The sequence below is a fragment of the Siniperca chuatsi genome, linkage group LG16 (assembly GCF_020085105.1).
Source record: "Siniperca chuatsi isolate FFG_IHB_CAS linkage group LG16, ASM2008510v1, whole genome shotgun sequence".
NCBI classification, from domain to species: Eukaryota; Metazoa; Chordata; class Actinopteri; order Centrarchiformes; family Sinipercidae; genus Siniperca; species Siniperca chuatsi.
This window is the reverse complement of record NC_058057.1, coordinates 3,242,734-3,265,484: the sequence shown is the minus strand read 5'-3', so window position 1 is coordinate 3,265,484 and position 22,751 is coordinate 3,242,734. Positions and strand designations below refer to the sequence as shown.

The 22,751-nt window shown below is 38.6% G+C and overlaps 1 protein-coding gene across 2 annotated transcripts in view; it reads right to left on the bottom strand.

The window, feature by feature from the left end:
* dse (dermatan sulfate epimerase) overlaps positions 1-22,751 on the bottom strand; it is a 37,298-nt gene that overhangs the window by 5,890 nt on the left and 8,657 nt on the right. The window contains exons 3-5 of one of the 2 annotated variants that reach the window (XM_044168798.1): positions 17,727-17,980; positions 7,630-7,869; positions 556-763 (exon numbers count right to left, since the gene is read on the bottom strand). In XM_044168798.1, coding sequence (XP_044024733.1) covers positions 556-763; positions 7,630-7,869; positions 17,727-17,980 — 702 coding nt within the window. Of the gene's footprint in view, positions 1-555; positions 764-6,994; positions 7,503-7,629; positions 7,870-17,726; positions 17,981-22,751 lie in introns of those variants that run through there. The other variant, XM_044168799.1, reaches the window with a different exon arrangement.

Below are 22,751 nucleotides of genomic sequence, written 5' to 3'. Positions count from 1 at the left end.
GTCATCACTGTGAGGTTCCCAGGCAACCGGCAGAGACTCCAGGAAGTCACTGGAAGGGCCAAGAAAAAGTTCCAGCACACCACAGACTGTAGATCCACAATATGTCATTTTTACATTTTGGTTTTTGGATGGATTAAACAAACAAGATACAAAGTGTTAATTAGTGAGCTTTAAATTTGTTGGTAGGAGGATATTTTAAACTTTGAACAGAGCCAGGCTAGCTGTTTCCTTTTGCTTCCAGTCTTTAGCACAGAGGTCTTTAGAGGATAAAGCTGGTATTCAGAGCTCTGGGAAATTGTGATCAGTATTTCTCATGATTTTCTGACATTTTTTAGATGAAATGCTAATAAAAAAATAACTGACCATTCAATTAATGAATCATAAAAATAATCATTAGGTGCAGCCTTAGGTTCAAATATCCCGACAATGGCAAGTCATTGGATATAAGATATGTAGCCAATAGATAGAGTATTTTTTTCCTCTTTAATAATTGCTCTAAACAGAAAAATCTGCGGTCATATATTTCCTATTATGAAACCAAATTCAGCAGCTCACCAGATGAACTCTGTGTGGAGAGTACACCATCGCTGGCCTTTTCCAGCCTGCCCTGGCCCTTCCATCACCCTGTTTTGATGAATCAGATCTGCCAGCCAGTTTCCACTGCCATTACGCAACACATAGCGGTCCAAGAAGACCAGCTGGCTCTCTGGCCCATAGAACCAGTTGTAGTTGGAATCTGCAATGGCTACAGTCCGCTGAAATCCTGGTGAGACAGTTAAAACACACAGAGAGGACAACTTCAATGGTCATGCAGAAATATTTGATATCATAACTAATGGGCAATAGTGACTTGACAAAAAAAATGCTGATGTACTGACAGATGAAGTTGAAGTTTGCAGTGCAAAAAAGTCACTTTAAACAATATGTGGATTCTTTGTAAATTCCTACTGTACATACTACCACACAGAGCTCAGTACAATATAATTGGCCTGTGGTCACAAATATGTAACAAAAGTGCAAATTGTTCACACTGCTTTGTTGTCTGTAATTATATAAGGGAAAACTTGCAGTCTGGTGGTGAGAGGGTACTAAGAAACCTGCTATAGTAGTTACTATGTTATCACAGTCAATCATTTGTCAACCAAAAACAATTGTAAACAAAAATTGCAGCAGAAACACTCGAGTGAAGTCTCTTTGAACTATTCCTATGAGCATGAACAAATTCTTCAAGATATTTATTACAGGAATTGAAGTAATGCTATTGCAGGTTAAGCATGGATTATTTGCAATGACCAAGTCAAAATGAGTATTGTTGCTAACATTCAATATTGTCTGAGTTATGATGTTTGCTGTACATTAGAGCTCCATGATATGGTAAAAAAAAAAATCATATTGCAATTATTTAGACAGATACTACGATTGCGATATGATTCACAATTAGTGGGAATGATTATTTTGGATCACAATTTTCATTTTCACTGAAAAAACTATTAAAATCATGATGATGTGACATTTGTTGGGGTCTGTACCAAACAAGATTTGTAGGCCAGGGCATCTCTGCAGCACTACAGTACTTCATTATATGATGTTTTGTCACACATTTCACCTTTATCAAAAAATTGTAGCTTCTGTGATTTGTATATTACACTTGGCCATATTGCGATTTCAATAATATTTCGATTAATTGTGCAGCCCTACTGTACATATTTTAGCATTTGCTTCCTGTCAACTGTATGTAAACACACAAACATACACAGACACATGCAGTGAGAGGTCAGCAACCATACAACTGATACTTCAAATCAACTCAGTGGTTGACATTTTCACTGCATTAAGTGCTTACACTTCAATTGACTCTTCAGCACACTCTTTTTCTTCCAGCTCCTTTTATCATTAACACATTAACTGACGTTTCAATTCCTTACACTTTGTGCTTACACTTCAATTGACTCTTGTGCACACTCTTTTTATCATTTTCTTGTCATCTGTCAAAGGAGAGGAATCATTCAATTGACACTTCAACTCCATTTAGTGTTTAGGGCCGATTCAGACCAAATCAGGCGCTGCAGCAAAAACGCCTGTCCTCCCATTCATTTGAGTGGGGGTAGTCGACTTAGGCTGTGGTGGTGGGGATGCCGAAAAAAAAATGCAGCAACCTGTGGCAGAAAGTTGAAACAGAATCAACTTTTGGAGAAACCCTGGAGAGTGGGAAATGTTAAATCCTATTTAAAACTGCTGGCTAAGGATAAGCGTAAATACAGTAAGATTGTTATTCACATCGGCGGTAACGACTCCCAATTACGGCAATCGGAGGTCAGTAAGATTAATGTTGAGTCGGTCTGTACATATGCAAAGACAATGTCGGACTCCGTAGATTTCTCTGGGCCCCTTCCAAATCTGACCAGTGATGACATATTTAGCCACATGTCATCATTCCACCGCTGGCTGTCGAGGTGGTGTCCAGCTAATGATGTGGGCTATGTAGATAATTGGCGGACTTTCTGGGGAACGTCTGATTAGAGAGACAGCATTCATCCCACTTTGGATAGAGCAGCTCTCACATCTAGAAATCTGACCAAGTTTATTAGTGGACCTAAACCATGACAACCTAGAATTGAGACCAGGAGGCAGAGTTGCAGTCCTACATATTTTTCTGTGCTTCCAGAGCAGTTACCCACCCAAAACTCTGTAGTGACGGTGCCTGCCCCCGACCGCTTAAATGAATTAAATCAAAAGTTAACAGAAGAGGATTTATGAATAAAAACCTAAAAAAACTGATCACCACTGAAATAGCACAACAAAATAGGATAACTAAACATCTCTTAAACTCTTAAACATTAGATCTCTGTCATCTAAAGCTGTACTAGTGAACGATTTAGTATTATAGTTTCATACTGACTTATTTTGTCTTACTGAAACCTGGCTGGGTCATGAAGAATATGTTAGCCTAAATGAATCCACTCTGCCTAGTTATATTAATACTCACATTTCTCGAGGCACCGGCCAAGGAGGTGGACTTGCAGCCATCTTCGACTCAAGCCTATTAATTAACCCTAAACCTAAACTAAATTATAACTCATTCGAAAGCCTTGTTCTTAGTCTTTCACACCCAACATGGAAAACCTTACAACCAATTCTATTTGTTATAGTGTACCGCGCTCCTGGTCATTATTCTGAATTTTTATCTGAATTCTCAGAGTTTTTATCAAGTTTAGTCTTTAAAACAGATAAAGTAATTGTTGTAGGTGATTTTAAGATTCATGTGGACGTTGATAATGATAGCCTAACTTCTGTTAGAGTGTACATAAACACACTCACTGTTTTAACCACACCCTCAACCTTGTTCTGGCATATGGCATTGAAAGTGAACATTTAATACTCTTTCCACGTTCCACTTCTGAACTCTATCTGATGTCCGGTGTCATAGCTAAATTTAAGGAAGTGATTCCATCGGCACTAAAATTCAATACCATGTCTTAATATAATAGGCTACATCTGGGCGCTCCTATCACCCTAAGGTTCACCGTTCCATACTGCACTTTACACCAGCACCGTGATGGGCTCCAGACCCTCTCTCTGTCCACCCTCAATTCTGTCAGCATGGGTGAAACTCCCTCCACCGACTGCTCCCCCTCCATCCACGCTCATTATTGGAGATTCAATTGTGAGGAACGTTAAAGCAAAATCTACGGCGACTTCCCTCGCTCTAAGGTGACTGATATCATAGAAAAGATTCCCAGCATCCTGGCTGAACACCCACTCACCCAGGATGTTATCATCCATCCATGTCGGTTGCAACAACATTCCCAGTCACTCTTCTGAAATACTAAAATGTGACTTCATCAAACTCCTTGACTCCTTCACGGCCCACGACAGCAGTTCTTTATCTCCGGTCCCATCCCTCCATTCAACCGTGGCGTGGGTCATTTGAGCCGCACTCTAAGCCTCCTTACCTGGCTACAGTCCACCTGTACTTTTCACAACCCCAACTATTAGGAATTCACCCTCAGCTTGACTATGTAGTGAGAATAGGGGAGTCACAAACATACAGCAATACCGTTTACTACCCAGTGGAATTCCATGAGGGGAGGTTCGAATAAACCTCTGTATATGCAAGCTGACTTCCTCCCCTCTCAAAAAGTAAAGGTGTCAATTTAGATAATTGCCAGACAAGACCAGATCTTTCCACCCCAGATAAAAGACATGTCTTGTCATGGTAATATAGCAACAGCAAAATTTAAAGACAATAAATTGACTCTCTGGATTAGTTTAACTAAAGGAGGAGAGACTAAAAACCACATCTCCTCCTCCCTTATCTGTCACACATCACACACACATGCAAACAAACAAACACACTCTTTCTTCTCTCACCCCCTTTTGTGGTCTGAGATAAGGTTTGCCAGACACCTATCATGAAAGTTGAAAGTACATTCCTAAATGAAATAACTGTGATATTCTTGCTTTGTAACCCAAGTCTGAATTAATTTGAATTAGCTATATAACCAATCAGTAATCCAGCTAACATTAATCAGCATGTTTCCTTGATGTGTAACCCAACTTTTATCTTTGCAGAACATGAAATGAGCAAGTTATTAATTCAGGGAGTTCATTTCTTGTTTACCAGGTGACAGTACTGCCACCTACTGACCAACAGACAGAGGTCTCTGCAACCATCGCCATAATGAATTTGTATAATATTGTAGCTATTATACTGTATTAAGCAAACTGTATTGTTTAACCTTATGCCACTTATTAGTAGTGTTAAAAATGCTTGTTAAAGTGCATGAAAAGTCTCAGATAACTGACTGATGATGAAATAAGTGCTGGTTAAACTGTGTTTCCCTGAATGTTTTTTTAATCACTATGCCATTTTTATGTCTTTAATCAAGATTGTATGGCCATAGGGATGTTTGAATATGTGATATTTTGCACGTAAAACTTAAATTAAATTCACTAGTCAGAAAAACATGGAAGAGCCATGTTTAAAGCCTTTCTCCACACCAAAATCTCCTCCTCCTTTGGCAGGCTGACAAAATCCGCTGCACCGACTTATCAGCTTTAGGCTGGTCCTCACGTTTGAGCTAAGTGGTTGTTTTACTTTACCTTAGTTTCTTAATACGTATTTCTTTAAGTTTTCTTTTCCTCATCAAAAGTCCGGTCACAATTGAACCTTTTTCCATTTTTTTAGTGCCTTAGTAGTAAACTGAAGATTTATTTCTGTTGACTTTTATATTTTTGTAACTAAGCCTTGTGATTTTCACAACATTATTTCTTTTTAATAGTTTTAGTTCCGCGAGGTTCTGTGCTTGGACCAATTCTATTCACCTTATATATGCTTCCTTTAGGCAATATTATTAGGAAACACTCCATAAATTTTCATTGTTATACGGATGATACCCAATTATATCTATCAATCAAGCCAGATGATACTAATCAGTTGGCTAAATGTCAAACATGCCTTAAAGACATAAAAACCTGGATGACCTGTAATTTTCTTATGTTAAACTCTGACAGAACTGAAGTTATTGTGCTCAGCCCCAAACACCTCTGTAACTCATTATCTAAAAATATAGTTACTCTAGATGGCATTGCCCTGGCCTTCAGCACCACCTCTAAGTTATTTTTTATCAGGATATGTCCTTTAACTCTCACATAAAACAAACTTCAAGGACTGTCTTTTTTCACCTACGTAACATTGCAAAAATCAGGCACATCCTGTCTCAAAATGATGCCAAAAAACTAGTCCATGCATTTGTTACTTCTAGGCTAGGTTTTTAGTCCAATTCCTTAATATCAGGCTGCCCCAATTAGTCCTTGAAGACTGTCCAGTTGATCCAGAATGCTGCAGCATGTGTACTGACAAGAACTAGGAAAAGAGATCATATTTCTCCAATATTAGCTTCTCTGCACTGGCACTATCAAGCTCCTCTCCTGTGGAATCAGGTCCAAATTTGGGTTCGGGAGGCAGACACTATCCCCACATTTAAAAGTAGGCTTAAGACTTTCCTCTTTGATAAAGCTTATAGTATAGGCTCAGGCGATCCCTGAACCATCCCTTAGTTATGCTGCTATAGGCCTAGACTGCCAGGAGACTTTCCATGATGCACCTCACTCCTCCACTCCCTCTCCATCTGTATGCATTCTTATCCCAATAATGCATATTACTAACTCGACATCTTCTCTCCCGTAGTTTTGTGCTTTCTCGTCTCTCTCCTTTTTCTCTTCTGTCGCTTTCAGCAGGTATTTCTGCCTCTGGAGCTGTCGAGTCTGGATCTATGATCGCCGGCCACCTACTGCCCCCATATTCCTGCTCAACATCCACTACTACAATTATTATTATTAGTCTTATTATCATTATCATTATTTTTCCTATTATTATTTTATGAATATTACCACTACCATTACATTATTATTCTTTTAAAATTCTATGTGGAATTTGCATTGTGCTACTGTATGCTCTCTTTCCTCCTGTTCTCTCTCTCTCTCTCTTTAAAACTAACCAGCAGCGGCAGATGGCTGCCCACCCTGAGTCTGATTCTGCTCGAGGTATCTGCCTCTTAAAAGGACGTTTTTCCATGCCACTGTCACCAATTACTTGCTCTTGGTGGCAATTGTTGGGTTTCTGTAAAATAATATTATAAAGAGTACGGTGTAGACCTGCTCTATTGGAAAAGTGCAATGAGATAACGTCTATTATAGATTGCCGCAATGTTAGTTACACTACTATATCATACAGCTGACAATTCAACTCCAATTAGGGCTTGCACTTCAACTGACACTTGAATTGACAGTAACGCCTTTCAGTTTGACTAATATTTTAACCCCTGATTCTTCAGCCTCTTTGCAATTGCAATTCAATTTCAATTTTCTCTGCTTCACTTTGAACTATTACTCGTATTTACATTTCAAGCCATTAAGTTGTTTAAATTGAAATGTTTAATTGCAATGTTTCATCAAAAGTGAGCACACATTATTTTTCTTAAGAAAATTTCACCTTTTCTAGTGTTGGTTGCACTGTTGATTACCATTTGCTTACTGTCAGCTACTGTCTGCGAACACACAACCAAAAACACACACAGACAGTGAGGGGACAGCAATTGTGCTCTGGATCCGAGGCTCTCCTGGCTGATGTAATTAGAGGTGCTTTCTGAGTGCAGCAGTGCTGCTCAGCCACAAAACAGAAATTGTCAGCAGGGGGCTGTGAAATGTCCAAGCCTGACCTAGGGGCCCCTCCTCCGCTGCTGCCCTCCCCCTGACCTTCAAATGAAACTTCCAGGACACCACAGATCCCTGTAGGTCTCAGCTCAGCTTTCAAAGGCATCCAGGAAGGTAATAACTACACGCATGCATACCCCATATCAGCTCAGAGGAGAAGCTACTCTCCAATGTGGCAGCCCAAGGTTGTTTTCACGTCTAATCTAACATGTCCAACTTTTGGCATAGAGCATTCTAGTAAAGACTAACTGGATGTTTCAGCCATTCATAGCTAAGTAAACACTTACTCATGGATTGTTGACCTGCTCTGTATTTGGCTGCCTAAATATATCCATTTCAGTGAAAAGTGTATCACATACATTTCACAGCTTTTTAAACAAGTGTGCTGGTCACAGCAGGTGAAATGACAGTTACCAGGCAGGATAGTTCTGTACAGGAAGGCAAAGTGTTTAAGGAGCCAGGGGTGGTCAAAGTGGCCAATGGCAAAGTGGCGCTGCACCAGAAACATGTACTGGAACAGAGAGCGGGTGGTGTAAGTCCCGTAGGCCACCCCTTCATACAGGGAGCCATCCGTCACATCCTGTAGAAGGACCATGGACTTCTCCATGATGGACAGGACCTGCTTGGTCCACAGGTAGGCCTCCTGGAGGTAACCTGGAACACAGGAAGTTGAGATGGTTAAATACAGTCTGAGATCCCCAGTCCCTCCAATGTTTATTTCTTTTGCTAAAAGGGTTGCACCAATGTTTATGTATGTTTTTGTTCAGTTTTTGCCCATACACTTAAATCATGCATACTTCACATTGCTGAACAATTTTCCAAAACATACCGTAGTGTTTTGGATTTGTGACTGAGTTTTTTCTACCTTTCTGGCAGTCTTTATTTAATTTCAGTGTGATAAGAAAATAACTTGCAGAGAGCAGCTTTCAAAGTATAGGTGTTGACATGTATTAATTAATTATGAACAGATTATTTTCAAATCAATGACCTAACCATAACTCATGGCTTTCAAAAGTAAAATACTTGAAGTCCATCTTCAACGCCCTCTGATGGCAGATTTTACACAGTATTTCGAGATTCACATTAGCACATAATTTGGTCCAAACAGACCTTGATAACCTTGTGGAATTAATGCTGACATATGATTGGCTGACAGTTGGTAGAATTTTTGGAGAATGTTTCTACAGGGTGATCCATGTACCATATGTGGGAAGGACTGAGCCAAAGTTGTAGGAGAAGTGGAGATAAGCCAAGTTTGAGAAAACTTTGAAAATTATGAAAATCTAATTAGGTTCAAATGGACATGGCCAATAGCAATATGATATAGCAATAGCCAAGGAATCCAATGAAAACAGAATCTCACTTCTATGACTTACTTTTCCAGAGGTATGAGAAACAATGTAAGGTGGGCTATTACCAGCCACATGGTAGCACAAGTGATCTTACTTTTGCATATGAGATGCAGAAAACCAGCGGGAACATAGGTCCTAAGTACGATTCCTGTAGCATATACAATCAATGAGTTCCTTTTTTGTTTTTTGTGTGTTTTTGTGTATCCCGTAATTTTCTTATGACAAAAAATGTCACAGTTGAAAAGGAGTTTCTAACCTAACTGTTAATCTGAGCCAGCAACAGCATGCTTTAAAAAATGACTAGCAGTATATACAGTAGTATACGTAATTTGTAGTGTAGGCTAAAGACAATGTTGCACATGACTGCTCCAAATGGCAGCAAGAGGTTAACTGCTTAAAAATGTATTTATCTAAATATCTTGTATTATAAGTGCAATAAACAGAATAAAGATGGGAAATGTGAAAAACATTTCAGTTCAGCTTTCTTTAGACAGAACACTATTGTTTCTGTTTTGCCCATTTACAATGTATCATTTACTCTGTTCAAGCCAGAGAAATTTCCATGCTGTAGAGATAAATAAAATTTTTGGCACAAAGGGGATCTACATTGTTTCTATATGGATAAATCTGATTAAGAGAGCCATTTTTACATTAAAAAATATTTTCTACTCCAGTGTTAATTGTCACTAAGTGCCAAGTGCCCTGGGGTAGAATGCAGTATTATGACAATCAGAAAAGCTGCAGTATTTTACAACATACCTGGCCAATAATAGGTTTCTCCTGTTTTGCACGAAAAGGGAGAGCAGTAATCCTCGTTGCAAGCATGAAAGTACTTAGGTTATTGAGAATATGTTAACACCAGGACTTGAAATGAGAGACAGTGCATTACAAAGTGACCAGGGCATCATGTTTCAGTGTACATGAGTGAGTGTGTTATGTCACTAATAGAATTAATGAAAAACAGAATTACAGCAATGCCTTCTTAGTATGTTACCTAAAGAAACCTTCCACACACAACATTAAGCTGTGGCTATGGAAAGCATGACACCACTATGGCACACTACACCATCTATACTCTCTCTCATACACACTGGATCGCACACATAGTTTACTATGAGAACAAGCGACTACATAAACACTCCAGCCACAGTTCATTGAGGTATCCCGGGGCCACCGGCGGTAGCTGGCCAGCACCCACTCAGCTGGCCAAGTCCGCCCACTGGAGCTGTCCCCAACAGTGTTTGGTTTGGATTTGGGGACCGCTGGCCTACACAGAGCAGGTATTTACCATCAAACAGGAACTACTGGCACGCAAAAAGACCATATTTACACAAACAGAGCTTCACCAGCACTCACACAGTCCAGGGCCACACTTCAGAGCAGCACAGGCTTTGAAACTCGCCAGTCACTTTCCTCAAAAGTAAAAACATTAAACATTTAAACAGATTAAGTTAAATTCTTATGACAGCTTTGTGGGAAAAATAAACACCATTTGTGTCCTGGACTATCATAGCCTGAGAAATGCTTAATAATCTGGTTCAAGTTTCTTAAATCATTTATTTAAAGCTGCATTCGTTGTTGGGTTTTTTTTAATCACTTGAGACAAAGGAACAAGTTTAAAATAAAAAATGTCATATTATTTCTGTTTTGGCTAACATTAGAAAACAGACAGTAACAGAAACTATAACGTTAGCTAGTGAAGCTACAAGCTACTCCTCATTTTAAGCTATAGCTACATTACAGAAGCAAAGGTACAATACAATGTACGTAGAAAAAGTTGCTTAATACAATTAAACTATTTCCCATCAAGACACATTTACTAATAAATCAAATGATTCTGGTTGTCAAAAGACTCCACTGTGCAGTGTAGTAACAGTGTAGCTGTAGCAACGGTATTCACATTACTAGCAAACAGTTGCCTATTTACACATCTAGTAGACACAGAACAAAATTAGCATTCATTTGGCGTCCTAGCCACATTAAGAATATAAGTTTAATATCTCCTTTTAGCTCTGTTTTTGGGTCTTCACTGTTGGGACCATTGGAACTTTACAGATGAATTTGTTCATTTATTTACCTTCACCATGACGGTCATCTCCTGTGACGTCTCCGGTAACGTCCTGTGACTGTAACCTGATACCCCCTCATGACGCATTGACCAGCTGCAACAAAACTGCAGGTCACTCCATTGTTCGATCTCTTTCTCCTCTCTCTTACGCCCGGACCTGATGGCTCACTGAACCTCAGCGTGGTCTACTCAACACACACCGAAGAAAGGACAATAAAAGATTACGGCCGCAACACGAGAGCCTGCCTTTTCCTTAAGATTCCTGGTTACGTACCACTTACCTAACTAAACAAGTCTAGTTAGCGTCCGCAGCTGCAACACAAAGCCTTCCAGCTAACTTCACATGATAACAAGAGCACGAAGCAAGACAACGCTGAGCTGTTAACTCTGAGGAGAACAAAGAACAGAGCGACCGTTTTCCTCCAACCTGCACAATCGGAACACTGCACAGCAAAGACTGCACAGGAACCACAATTCTTCCACAACAGAATCACCAGCTAACAAAGCAGCACCAAGGCAACCCTTCTTCCTCCATGGACTAGCAATGTAACTTACATGTACAGTGGTGTGAAAAAGTGTTTGCCGCCTTCCTGATTTCTTATTTTTTTTGCGTGTTTGTCACACTTAAATGCTTCAGATCATCAAACAAATTTCAATATTAGTCAAAGATAATATAAGTAAACACAAAATGCAGTTTTTAAATGAAGGTTGTTATTATTAAGGGAAAACAAAATCCAAACCTACATGGCCCTGTGTGAAAAAGTGATTGCCCCACCTGTTAAAACTTAGCTGTAGTTTATCACACCTGAGTTCAATTTCTCTAGCCACACCCAGGCCTGATCATTGCCACACCTGTTCTCAATCAAGAAATCACTTAAATAGGACCTGCCTGACAAAGTGAAGTAGACCAAAAGATCTTCAAAAGCTAGACATCATGCCGAGATCCAATGAAATTCAGGAACAAATGAGAAAGTAAGTAATTGAGATCTATCAGTCTGGAAAAGGTTATAAAGCCATTTCTAAAGCTTTGGGACTCCAGCGAACCACAGTGAGAGCCATTATCCACAAATGGCGAAAACATGGAACAGTGGTGAACCTTCCCAGGAGTGGCTGGCCGACCAAAATTACCCCAAGAGCACAGCGACGACTCATCCAAGAGATCACAAAAGACCCCACAACAACATCCAAAGAACTGCAGGCCTCAGGTCAGTGTTCATGACTCCACCATAAGAAAGAGACTGGGCAAAAATGGCCTGCAAGGTAGAGACGAAAACCACTGCTGAGCAAAAAGAACATTAAGGCTCGTCTCATTTTTGCCAGAAAACATCTTGATGATACTCGGACTGACAAAACAAAAGTTGAACTTTTTGGAAGGTGTGTGTCCCATTACATCTGGCGTAAAAATAACACCGCGTTTCAGAAAAAGAACATCATACCAACAGTAAAATATGGTGGTGGTAGGTGTGATGGTCTGGGGCTGTTTTGCTGTTTCAGGACCTGGAAAACTTGCTAGACTTGTAATAAATGGAACCATGAATTCTGCTGTCTACCAAAAACTCCTGAAGGAGAATGTCCGGCCATCTGTTCGTGACCTCAAGCTGAAGCGAACTTGGGTTCTGCAGCAGGACAATGATCCAAAACACACCAGCAAGTCCACCTCTGAATGGCTGAAGAAGAACAAAATGAAGACTTTGGAGTGGCCTAGTAAAAGTCCTGACCTGAATCCTATTGAGATGCTGTGGCATGGCCTTAAAAAGGCAGTTCATGCTCAAAAACCCTCCAATGTAGCTGAATTCAGAATCAGAATCAGAAATACTTTATTGATCCCCGAGGGGAAACTCTTTAGTTACAGCAGCTCACTATCACGTCAGTGCACACAGGAATAGAAGTACTAAGCAAAAAATATAATACACTATAATACAGGTCAGAAAATAAATTAAGTACCAAGTTGGTATAGGTATAAAATAAGTGTGAAGTACAAAGTGGGTTTACCGATTGATGATAATAATATGGTTTAAAGTACGGTATAAAGTAATAGCGCATAGTAATAGTGAACTGTTAAGTGTAGCTTATTAAGAATATAATGAGACGGAGGATATTGCACAGCAGTAATAGAGGTATGAATAGATATCAATAAATAGGGAATTTTAAACTGAAGAGAGTATATTGCACAGCAGTATTAACACAGAATATTGCACAATTATGTCAAGTATTGCAGTGATGTTAATGATCAATGTCCAGTTTAACTTAAACAATTCTGCAAGGATGAGTGGGCCAAAATTCCTCCACAGCGCTGTAAAAGACTCATTGCAAGTTATCGCAGACACTTGATTGCAGTTGTTGCTGCTAAGGGTGGCCCAAACAGTTATTAGGTTTAGGGGGCAATCACTTTTTCACACAGGGCCATGTAGGTTTGGATTTTGTTTTCCCTTAATAATAACAACCTTCATTTAAAAACTGCATTTTGTGTTCACTTGTGTTATCTTTGACTAATATTGAAATTTGTTTGATGATCTGAAACATTTAAGTGTGACAAACATGCAAAAAAATAAGAAATCAGGAAAGGGGCAAACACTGTATTAATTAGATTTTCACTGAGGTTTATTATTGTGATTGTTTCCATGGTTAAAATTAGGTTATTGTGTAACATAGTTCTCAGCCACACTGCTAAGTTGATGTAGTTAAAGTTATGCTCCACACAGACACAGAGTCTTTGCATGCTAACTAACTCTTTTTAACTTGGCACCTTTATCCTACACAGATCACACACATTGGCCTTAAACACAACCACACACAGTGGAGAGGAACTTCAAAACTCCTGCTTCATGTTGCCTTTCTTTGTCTGCAAAACGTGTCCATGCTCGTGCATGCTGAACATACGGTGCAGATCAAAGCAATAGACACACATTCTTTCGCACACACACGCTCCTTGTGTTCTTTAGCTTAGTGCATTTAGTTAGATTATATATTGTGTGTTTAGCTTTTATTATCGTTTTAATAAGTGCTTGTGGATATACATACTGGTTTCTTTAAAGAGTGAATGCTGCCAACCTCTTCTATGATGAACTCCAAATCTTCAAACTACTAACTATTGATGGTAATTTTGGTTGTAGTTATTAATTTAATTGTTAATCAGAGTTCCAAATTAATAGTTTAATATATCTGAGACTGAATCAAGTATTTTGGCTATTGTTTCCCTTCTTTAAGGGGGGTGCCCCAAGGGACTTCAATATTAAAGTTATTATTTATTATTATCTTTGATAATTCTGATAGCCAAAGTTGATTGATTGTACCCACATAATTTGGTGCCCCTTGAAACCATTTCATTTCCCACCACCAACCCTATAATATCTGGCTATTTAGCTTGCTAAATTTTGGACTTCACTAGCTAGTTGCTAACTGCTGTTTGGTGCTGGGTAAGTAGTGTAGAGTGGGTTTATCAGACCTTTTTTGCTTTACAGCTGCCAGAGTCTGGAGGGTCAGAAACCAAAAACAATGAGCTAAAACAGACTAAAAAGCTACACAGAGCTGAAGAGAACTGCATATTTAGAGATAATTCTCTGAGGGTTTCATTAGTGGAGCTTTTAGAGCCAGTATTTCTTTTCTATTGCCAGCTATTAAAAATTATATTACCACAACTTAACATAACACTCTGTGTAAAGTACATCTTTCCTTGGATAAATCCTCTGGCACATAGACAATGATGCATTTTCAGCAGTAGCATCAGCAGCTTGTTAGCAAAAAAAAACAAAACAAAACAAAACAAAAAACTACATGACATACATGTAGTGTACAGTAACTCAGTTTCAGCTCTAATATCGTCTGTTTCCCAGAGTCTAATAATGTGGCTAGTTTGCCTAATGTCTAGCAGAGGGAAAAATACTGCTCTCAGGCTAAGGGCTGAGGCCCGACTGTCTCCCATGCTGTTAGCCAGGGTGCTGGGTCTGGACACCCTGATCCCTCCATCAGCACACATTTTGCCTCCACACTTTAAGCACTGGGAACTGAGCCTGCCAGTTAACTCTTCAGAGCACTGTCACCCTACAGTTTAGAGGACTGTGAAAGGTCAAGGCATTTGTTATTTCCAATAACGCTCTCTGACTCATCCTCTGCTGCTTCAATTTGGCTGTGCAATTGCAAGGATCTAGTATATAACTGACTGGGGAGCTAGTCATTATTTTCTAATATATTTTATATTAGGGGTGGGACAGAGTCAGTAATGAAATACAATGTTTCCCACAGGCTGACAGCTCAATTGTTGTTGTTTTATTTGCCATTACCAACATTACCAAATTCTCATGAATCTTTTCACAATGTCCATGTTTCATCAATGCTCCCAGTCTTATTTTCTAGAGGCCATTGGTCTCAAGTGACAATTGTAGACCAAAACCCAAACATCTGGAATGCACTTCTCTAAGCTGCCTTCTTATCTAAACCAAAGTCTGTCAGAGCTTCCTAAGAACCAAACTCACAGACATCATGAATATTTTTAATTTCAGTGAGCAGCACATGAATTGTTCCTGTAGAGCATGTTACTTTAGGGAACAAAATAATGAAAAAATAATAACTTAAAGCTTGTTTCAGATCACCAATGAAGAAGAAGTAAACAGTGTGTTCTTGATTTCTGGCAGTGCTTCTTGGAAACTTTCCATTTATTTACAGCCATCTTGACAGAATAATATTTGTACATAATGTCATCCCTTTGCACAGGAAATGAATGATACGTATACAATAATGGAATCATGGAATGCAGTCAGACTACATTCCAGTTTCCACTTTAAAATGGTGTTTTAAAACGAAAAGGATCTCCGTACACATTTTTAGCACCGTTTCAGAAATAATCTCCATCCATACAAATCCAATGACCATTCACGTACACTGGGCATGCTTGTGCCAGTGTAAACAGGAAGCAGATTGTCTACTCGCGGTTGGTTGCTTAGTTGCAGAAAATACTACTAACGAAGAACAGCGTGAGTGAGTAAGGCGGACAACACAGCGAAAAAAAGGTCACGTGATAGGGGTGTGACGAATCAGGGTAGAACACATCGTGACTGATAAGACCCAATCAGGAAGAGAATGTGGGTGTCTGCGTCATCGTTTTCAAAATTCTCCATTTCCGGGTAAAAAAATCGCAAAAGTTATGCGTTTTAAAATGAAAATGCATTTGTGTGGCTGTAGCCTCAGGCCTCTGCACAGTGTTAGACGTGACACCTGAGTGAGGCTGCTTAATTAAGCAGCTAAAATTAGGTTTTTAATTTTTTGGATCATTGCATACATCATGTGTTCACAATATTTTAAGAAGCTATTTTCTCACATCTGCTAGGTATGAAAATATAATATAAAAATATAATTTTCACACGAGGTCTGCTGTAAAGCACACTTTTAACAGATAAAATCTGTCATAAACAAAGCATCCAAGTGGTGGCTGCTAAATCCCTTCCCCAGGTAAAGCAGAGCTGGATCAAACTCACTTTTTCCTGGGCTCGACACAAAATGAAATGAAGCAAAAAGAGGTCAGGCTATAACTCTCCTGAGTGTTGGGCTTTGCGCCTGTTGTTGCCCTCTACAAAAAAGCCTCAAATAAAACCACTATGACCACAGTGGTTCTCTGTAAGCCAGCTGTCATTTAGCTCACATCAGGACGGGATCTTTTTGTACTAGAAATCAAATCCCTGTAAGCAAAGCAAGCTGCACTGCAGGCATTCACCTTCGGATGGCCTTTCTCTGCTGCTACACAAAATATTGTGCTGGATATTGAGGCAAAAAGAAACCTTAAGCAGGAAATAATCATGTCAGGTCTCACAAGGGAAATGCTGGAGAGAATAAGAAACCAAACCTTAATGCAGAATGTGACAAAGTTATGTGGAGAACCTCACTTGGACAACAATTACAAAGGATTAAGTGCAGCAATGGCAGATAGCCTCAGGCTGACCACACTAAAATTCCAAGTCTCACCATGCAAATAATAATTAATTATTATTGATTAATTAATTAATTAAAGTCTGTCATTAGGAGACAAAACTTCATTCAAAATATGTGAACCATATTTTAACAAAAGAAAAAAAGAGAAAAAGTCCCAAAGGAGTAGGTAAGAAACAAATATCAGATGCATTATCTATAAGTAATGTCTAGGGTTCAACATGTGATTTTGTGGAATCATTATATTTTCCACCTTTTCTCACAAAATGTCAAGATTTGATTCAATTATTAGATTTTTATCCTCAAAGAAAACATCCTTTCAACCACTGGATGAGACACACTGCAAATATTATTCTAACTATAACCTGGAAATGAGAGCTGTAACTAACAATTTTCATTAATGATTAATTTGCGGATTATTTTGTCAATTAATGGCTTAATCGTTTTGTCTATAAAATGACAGAAAATGGTGAAAAATAAACGTTATAATTTCTGCTTAAGGTGATGTCTTTAAATGTCTTGTCAGACCAGCAGTCCAAAACCCAAAAATATTCAGTTTACTATCAAGTAAAAGAAAAGCATAAAATCTTCACATTTAAGAAACTGAAACCAGAAGAAGTTTGGCATTTTTCCCCAATAAATACAATTACAATTATACAATTATCAAAATAGTTGCCGATTAATTTTGTGTGGATTGACTAATTGATTAATTAAGTAATCGTTGCAGCTCTACCGGAAATCAATCACTGTTGTTAGGAGTGTTAGCTCTTTTCAATGGGAAGTGGCTAAAACCTGCTCAAAAAGTCACCAAAGGATTTCATGTACTCATGTACATACAGTATGTGGTGTCATTACATAATTATTTGAATATCAAAATGTGAGTGTGTGTGTATATATATGTGTGTGTGTGTATTTGTGTATATATAGTTTAGTTTAAACTAATCTTTAGAGCTGAAACAATTAATCGATTAGTTGTTCAGCAGAAAATAAACAACTATTTTGATAAATGCTGAATCATTTTAGTCATTTTTCAAGCAAAAATAATTTAATATTTATAGGTTCCAGCTTCTCAAATGTGAATATTTGCTGTTTTTCTTTTTTTTTTAATATCATTCTAAACTGAATAAACACATACAAGACACATTCAAAGACATGAATCCCTATCCACTAACCTTGGGTCATGTAAACCAGGCTTCCTGTGAGCAGAGCCACACAGTTGGTAGGCTGGTGGTTGTGCAGGTACTGGAACCCCCAGCCTCGGACGTAGGACTTCTCGTACATCAGGCGTGACGCATTGCCAATCACCTGGAGGAAACGCTCCTGTTGCCCCTTGTTCAAGTACTCATACAGGAAGTCGTAAGCAGTGGCAAACCCGACCAAAGAGTGCGCCAAAGGAACTTCATCCCAGGGGGCATCTTTGACCAACCTGAAATAAAACAACAAAACAAGGCTAAAGGCAAGGCGTCAAACATATGCGGAGCACGTGGAAAATAAACATTCAATGGTAAGCAGGTGTGAAATTTTCACTTAAAGTCCTGGCAAATGGTTTGCAGTGGCTTTTGCAAAGCCTTTTAATTATCTTTAACACAGCTGTAAAACATCTATTCACTTTGAAAGCAAAAATAAAGATGCTAAGTAGCATTTTACACCACATTTACAGCTGCACCATTGCTTACCAATAAAGAGACTTATGAAGAGACATTAAAAGTGTAGTGTGTGCAAATTCTCTCCTGGTTAACAGGCGTTAGGCTCTAACAATGCTGACTTCTGTGAATTTTAGGAGTGCAAAGTGTTCATGTTGCAAAAAAGTGAAAGGTGTTCTGTAATCATTCTGCTCACTTTAATTAAATGATCAAATAAACTGCAGATGTGGTGATGAATCCATGCAATGTATTCTAAACTGCCATGAGTTGGCTCAATGAAATATGCTTAGATATACACAAGAGTTCTGTTGAAATCTAAGTCATGATGCCATCTCCAGTCTAGCCTCTCCTCATTGAGGCTTTCTTTCAAAGCATTTAAAAAAAAAAGTGAAACACGTTCTTCGGGTTTACTGTCCATCCAGCACATATTAGTTGAAATCTTCATGACCTTAATTTAGTTAAGCAATGATTAATTTGTTAGCATTCAAAAAAGTTCCAATGGTGCTGCAGTGCTCATAATATAACAGTTTCTTCCACATCCATGATATCCACCCACCTTGTCTTCTAATGTCATCTTTCCAACATTTAGGCTGTAATTTCTGCTGTCTAAAAACATCTATACCATTTAGCCTTCCCTGTCTATTCTCTTAGCTCACCACTTGACTGGCCTCAGTTTGTCTAGCTGGTGACTTTTAACCTGCAACGGCCTTGGGCTTGTGGGAAATGGTGTTGATTAAAGGCCACTATAAACAAAAATATTAAATAAACAAATATTACATTGTTTTACCATCCCCATCTAGACTACTGAGCCTGGGAAGTGCCATGTAACAAAATAAACAAATAATGAAATGAATAAACAAACATATTTCACACATGTTTAAGGAATATCAAAGATAACAGAACAATGTTTAAAGGGTAAACAGGTCAAATCTGAAGCATGTCAACTTATCGCTGCCGAAAATCAAAACAGAATTACATTAAATCAAAGCAGCTCAATTGTCCATGGCCTGACAACTTTGCATTTGTCCATACAGTGGTATATGTGTCTGAATATATTACTATAAGGGAATGAATTCAGTATTTGTAGGCATCTCAATACCACAGCTGTTAACCAAACCACACTCAGTGTTCCTCCCTAATTGTTCACGTTAATGCAGTGCAAAATAAAAAGTGACAGACATCAAGCAATAGGCAATCTGATATAAATGAGCCATTTGGATTAATGCAGTTTTTCTTTTTAATTTTGGACAAGAATACATCGATATTTTTTGAATTTGACTTGTTGAACAATGCTTTGTTTTGTTTTTGTTGTTTTGTTTTTTTACATCCCTTAAACACGTTAATGCCATTTCATGTTCCTTTAATTCAAAAACAAAAGTTAATAATTCAAGAGCACAAATGTGTTATAGTGCACAGTTTAAGGACCCAAATGCAGAAGACAAGGAAGTGGTATGTGGATGAGGTAGCAACCGTATTTATTATAAACTACAAGCAAACACTGGGGGATGTGCGGCGAGGCACCGGGGACGGAGACGGGGAGTGTAGGTACTGGCTTGGTCAAAAGTTCACGAGTCCACAGTACAAGCAAGGTCAAAAGAATCAATACAATAGAACTCACGCTAAGAAATGCCGGGATGCTGGACACGGGAACAAAGTACAACGAAAAATGCACGACAGGGACAACAACCCAACAATAAACAAAGCAAAAGACCACAAGACACACAAGGGGAGGAGAATAGTAAAAAATAAAACAAGAAACAAGACAAAACCTCTATGGCAAAATGATTAATTTGAGAGCACTACTAATTATTTTGTGTACACAAATTAGTTTTTTTCCTCCATGACAGGCTCCATACTAAACAAATGAAGTGAACAAAATGACATACTGTTGAGAACGGTCATGTTGTACGGCTGTATATTCCGTAATTTGTGTAGTATTACAAATGTCATTGTGATTTCGAATGAGGTTTCTTTCTTGCATCTAGTTTGGTTTCACTTCAGCTCTCTGTAGACCCTAACTCCTGAACATCCCCCTGAAACTACCAGCTACTCCACTAACTCTTACACCTGGGCCATCTCTTTCTCAAGTTAGAGAGTCTGGTTCTGCTCGAGGTTTCTGCCTCTTTCCGTTTTTCCTTGCCACTGTTGCCAAATGCTTGCTCATGGTGGGATATGTTGGGTCTCTGTAAATAATATTATAAAGAGTACGGTCTAGACCTGCTCTATCGGAAAAGTGCAATGATATAACGTCTGTTATGAACTGGTGCTATATAAATGAAACTGAATTGAATTGTTAACAAATGCAGGGATTCTGTCCACAGAAACGCTAGAGGGCTTTTAATCTGAAACGGATGCAGGAGATGTTTAGTTAAATTTTTAAAAATATTTTTTTCACATCTTTGACATACAAACACAGACATCAATACTGTAGTGAAAGGCGTATGTTTTGCTGCTATGATGTCGATATGACTATGAACAGATCATTTTCACTGTTGTGGAAAAAATAGGCGAGAGCCCGACTCTCTAGATGAAGCATTGCTGCAGCTGCGTGAGACGCGCTGCTCATGTGGGCTGTGTGGCTGATCTAATCTGTTAGCATGGGCACCGAAATGAAAAGCAAGAGGTTCTGCAATGCACAAGCGCTGCTCAGATAGGCAGTGTGGCCCGGCCCTTAAAAGTAATCAGTATATCAACGATATATGGATCGATAGGTGGGGGAGAGAAGGGGGGTGTTTGTTTATATAATATAATACAGATTCCAAGCTGAATAAACTTTAATGTTGATTCACTCTTTTCAGTTGTTATGTAGTTATCGCTGTATATCGTCTGTATCATTTTTGATGATGCACTTCTAAGAATATGTTGAAAATAAAGCATGGAATGGCAAAAATAAAGTATATCAACAACATTTGGACAGGTTCATCTATTTGATGTTGGTAATAAATGGTTTCCACATGTTAAGTAGCAGCTGAGGTTTATTTGAAAATCACTTCTTGTCTGGTCATGCAAATGAACACCAAATGGATTAAAAAGCTTTTTTATGTTTCAAGGAAGACTATAATAAAATGGATGTCACTATTGGACTGTATATTGAATTATGCCAAAGCATACAAAATCTCACTTCTGTATGTTTGCACAGACTGTATAAAAAGAAAAAAAAAAGACACAGGCACCAGTATGCCACAAAGTAGAAGTTCTCCATCGGAACATGGTTCCTGGAGCTGTCGGAGATTGAAGGTCATGAATACCACAACTGACTGATTCCTGGAGCCACTCTGCACAAACCCTCAGAGGTTCAGTGACCATAATAAAAGTGCGGCCAAGGAGAAAACTCATAGTGTGTTCTTAAGACGTGAAAACACATGCTCAGTGGCTTCTCCTTTCTGCACTGTGGCACACATACTGATATTGGGAAAAATGTCCTGCAAATTGCACTAATACTATACCATCTCAACCCTCCAGAAATTAGCGGCTGGAATATCCCCTTTCTCCTGTTCAATGGCTGGAAGCAACATAGAATGTTTTATGACATGTCAGTTTTTACAAAAAGGGAAAACTGTGTTCATAATATGAGCAACAAAACACGTCACTCTATCCTGACCACAGGGAACAAGCACTGAGAGAGTCTCCAACTGTATTTGTGAAGTGGTCAAGTGGAGCAATTGAATCTTTATATTCTGTTGCTCTAGTACTAGTTTCAGACAGGAGAAAACAGTGGCAGAGACTAGCTAGCTATGGTGACATGTTAGCATTGACCAACTTTCTTTTAGTTAAAACTTAAATTAGATTTTTTTATACAAAACTCAAGACTTCTTGATGTTTTTCACATTAAAAGCCTACATATAAAATTAAGGTTGCAAGACTTTGAATGTGAAAATTCTGGAGGAAGTGTTGAGTTTCATTAATAGTAGCCTAACACTGTCCTGGGAAAACGGCAAAGTGGAGCACTGAATTTATCAAGACAAAAGGTAAACAGAAAGGAAGTTTTGGGTTTGTATTAACTGAGGAACAGGAGGAATGAGAAATAAAGGCCTGGTTCTCTTTGCCACTGAGGTAAATAAAGGCAGAGGCCACTATTTTATAAAGAATTTATGGGTTAGTTTGAACAGATCAAGTTTTAAAGGTATCCTTTAAAGTTTTCTTAATGATGTTTACATTCAATGTTTCTCACCAAAACTCATTGTTCTTGAGGCCTAACAAACCTGTTGTACGAATCTCATTCCTCACAAAACATTCACCACATTTTGTAAATTTTTTTAAACATATTTTGAAATCTACACTGTTAACATTCATGTTTGCTAGCTAGCGGTCTTCCTCTACCCTGCTTTTGCTGTTGCATTGCTACCGTCACCAACTGTCAAATAGTGAAATGCAATGAAACTGTCAGCAGGAATGTCCAACATGTCAACCATGCATACAAACAAAATGCTTGTGACGCGCTCATAAAAACACTGCTCCACAGCGCCACTAGTGGTCTAAAACTCTGCAGGGTACCTTTACCTTGTGTGAACTTGTAAGATGGATTGTGTATGATTACAGGCTCTGAAATTAACA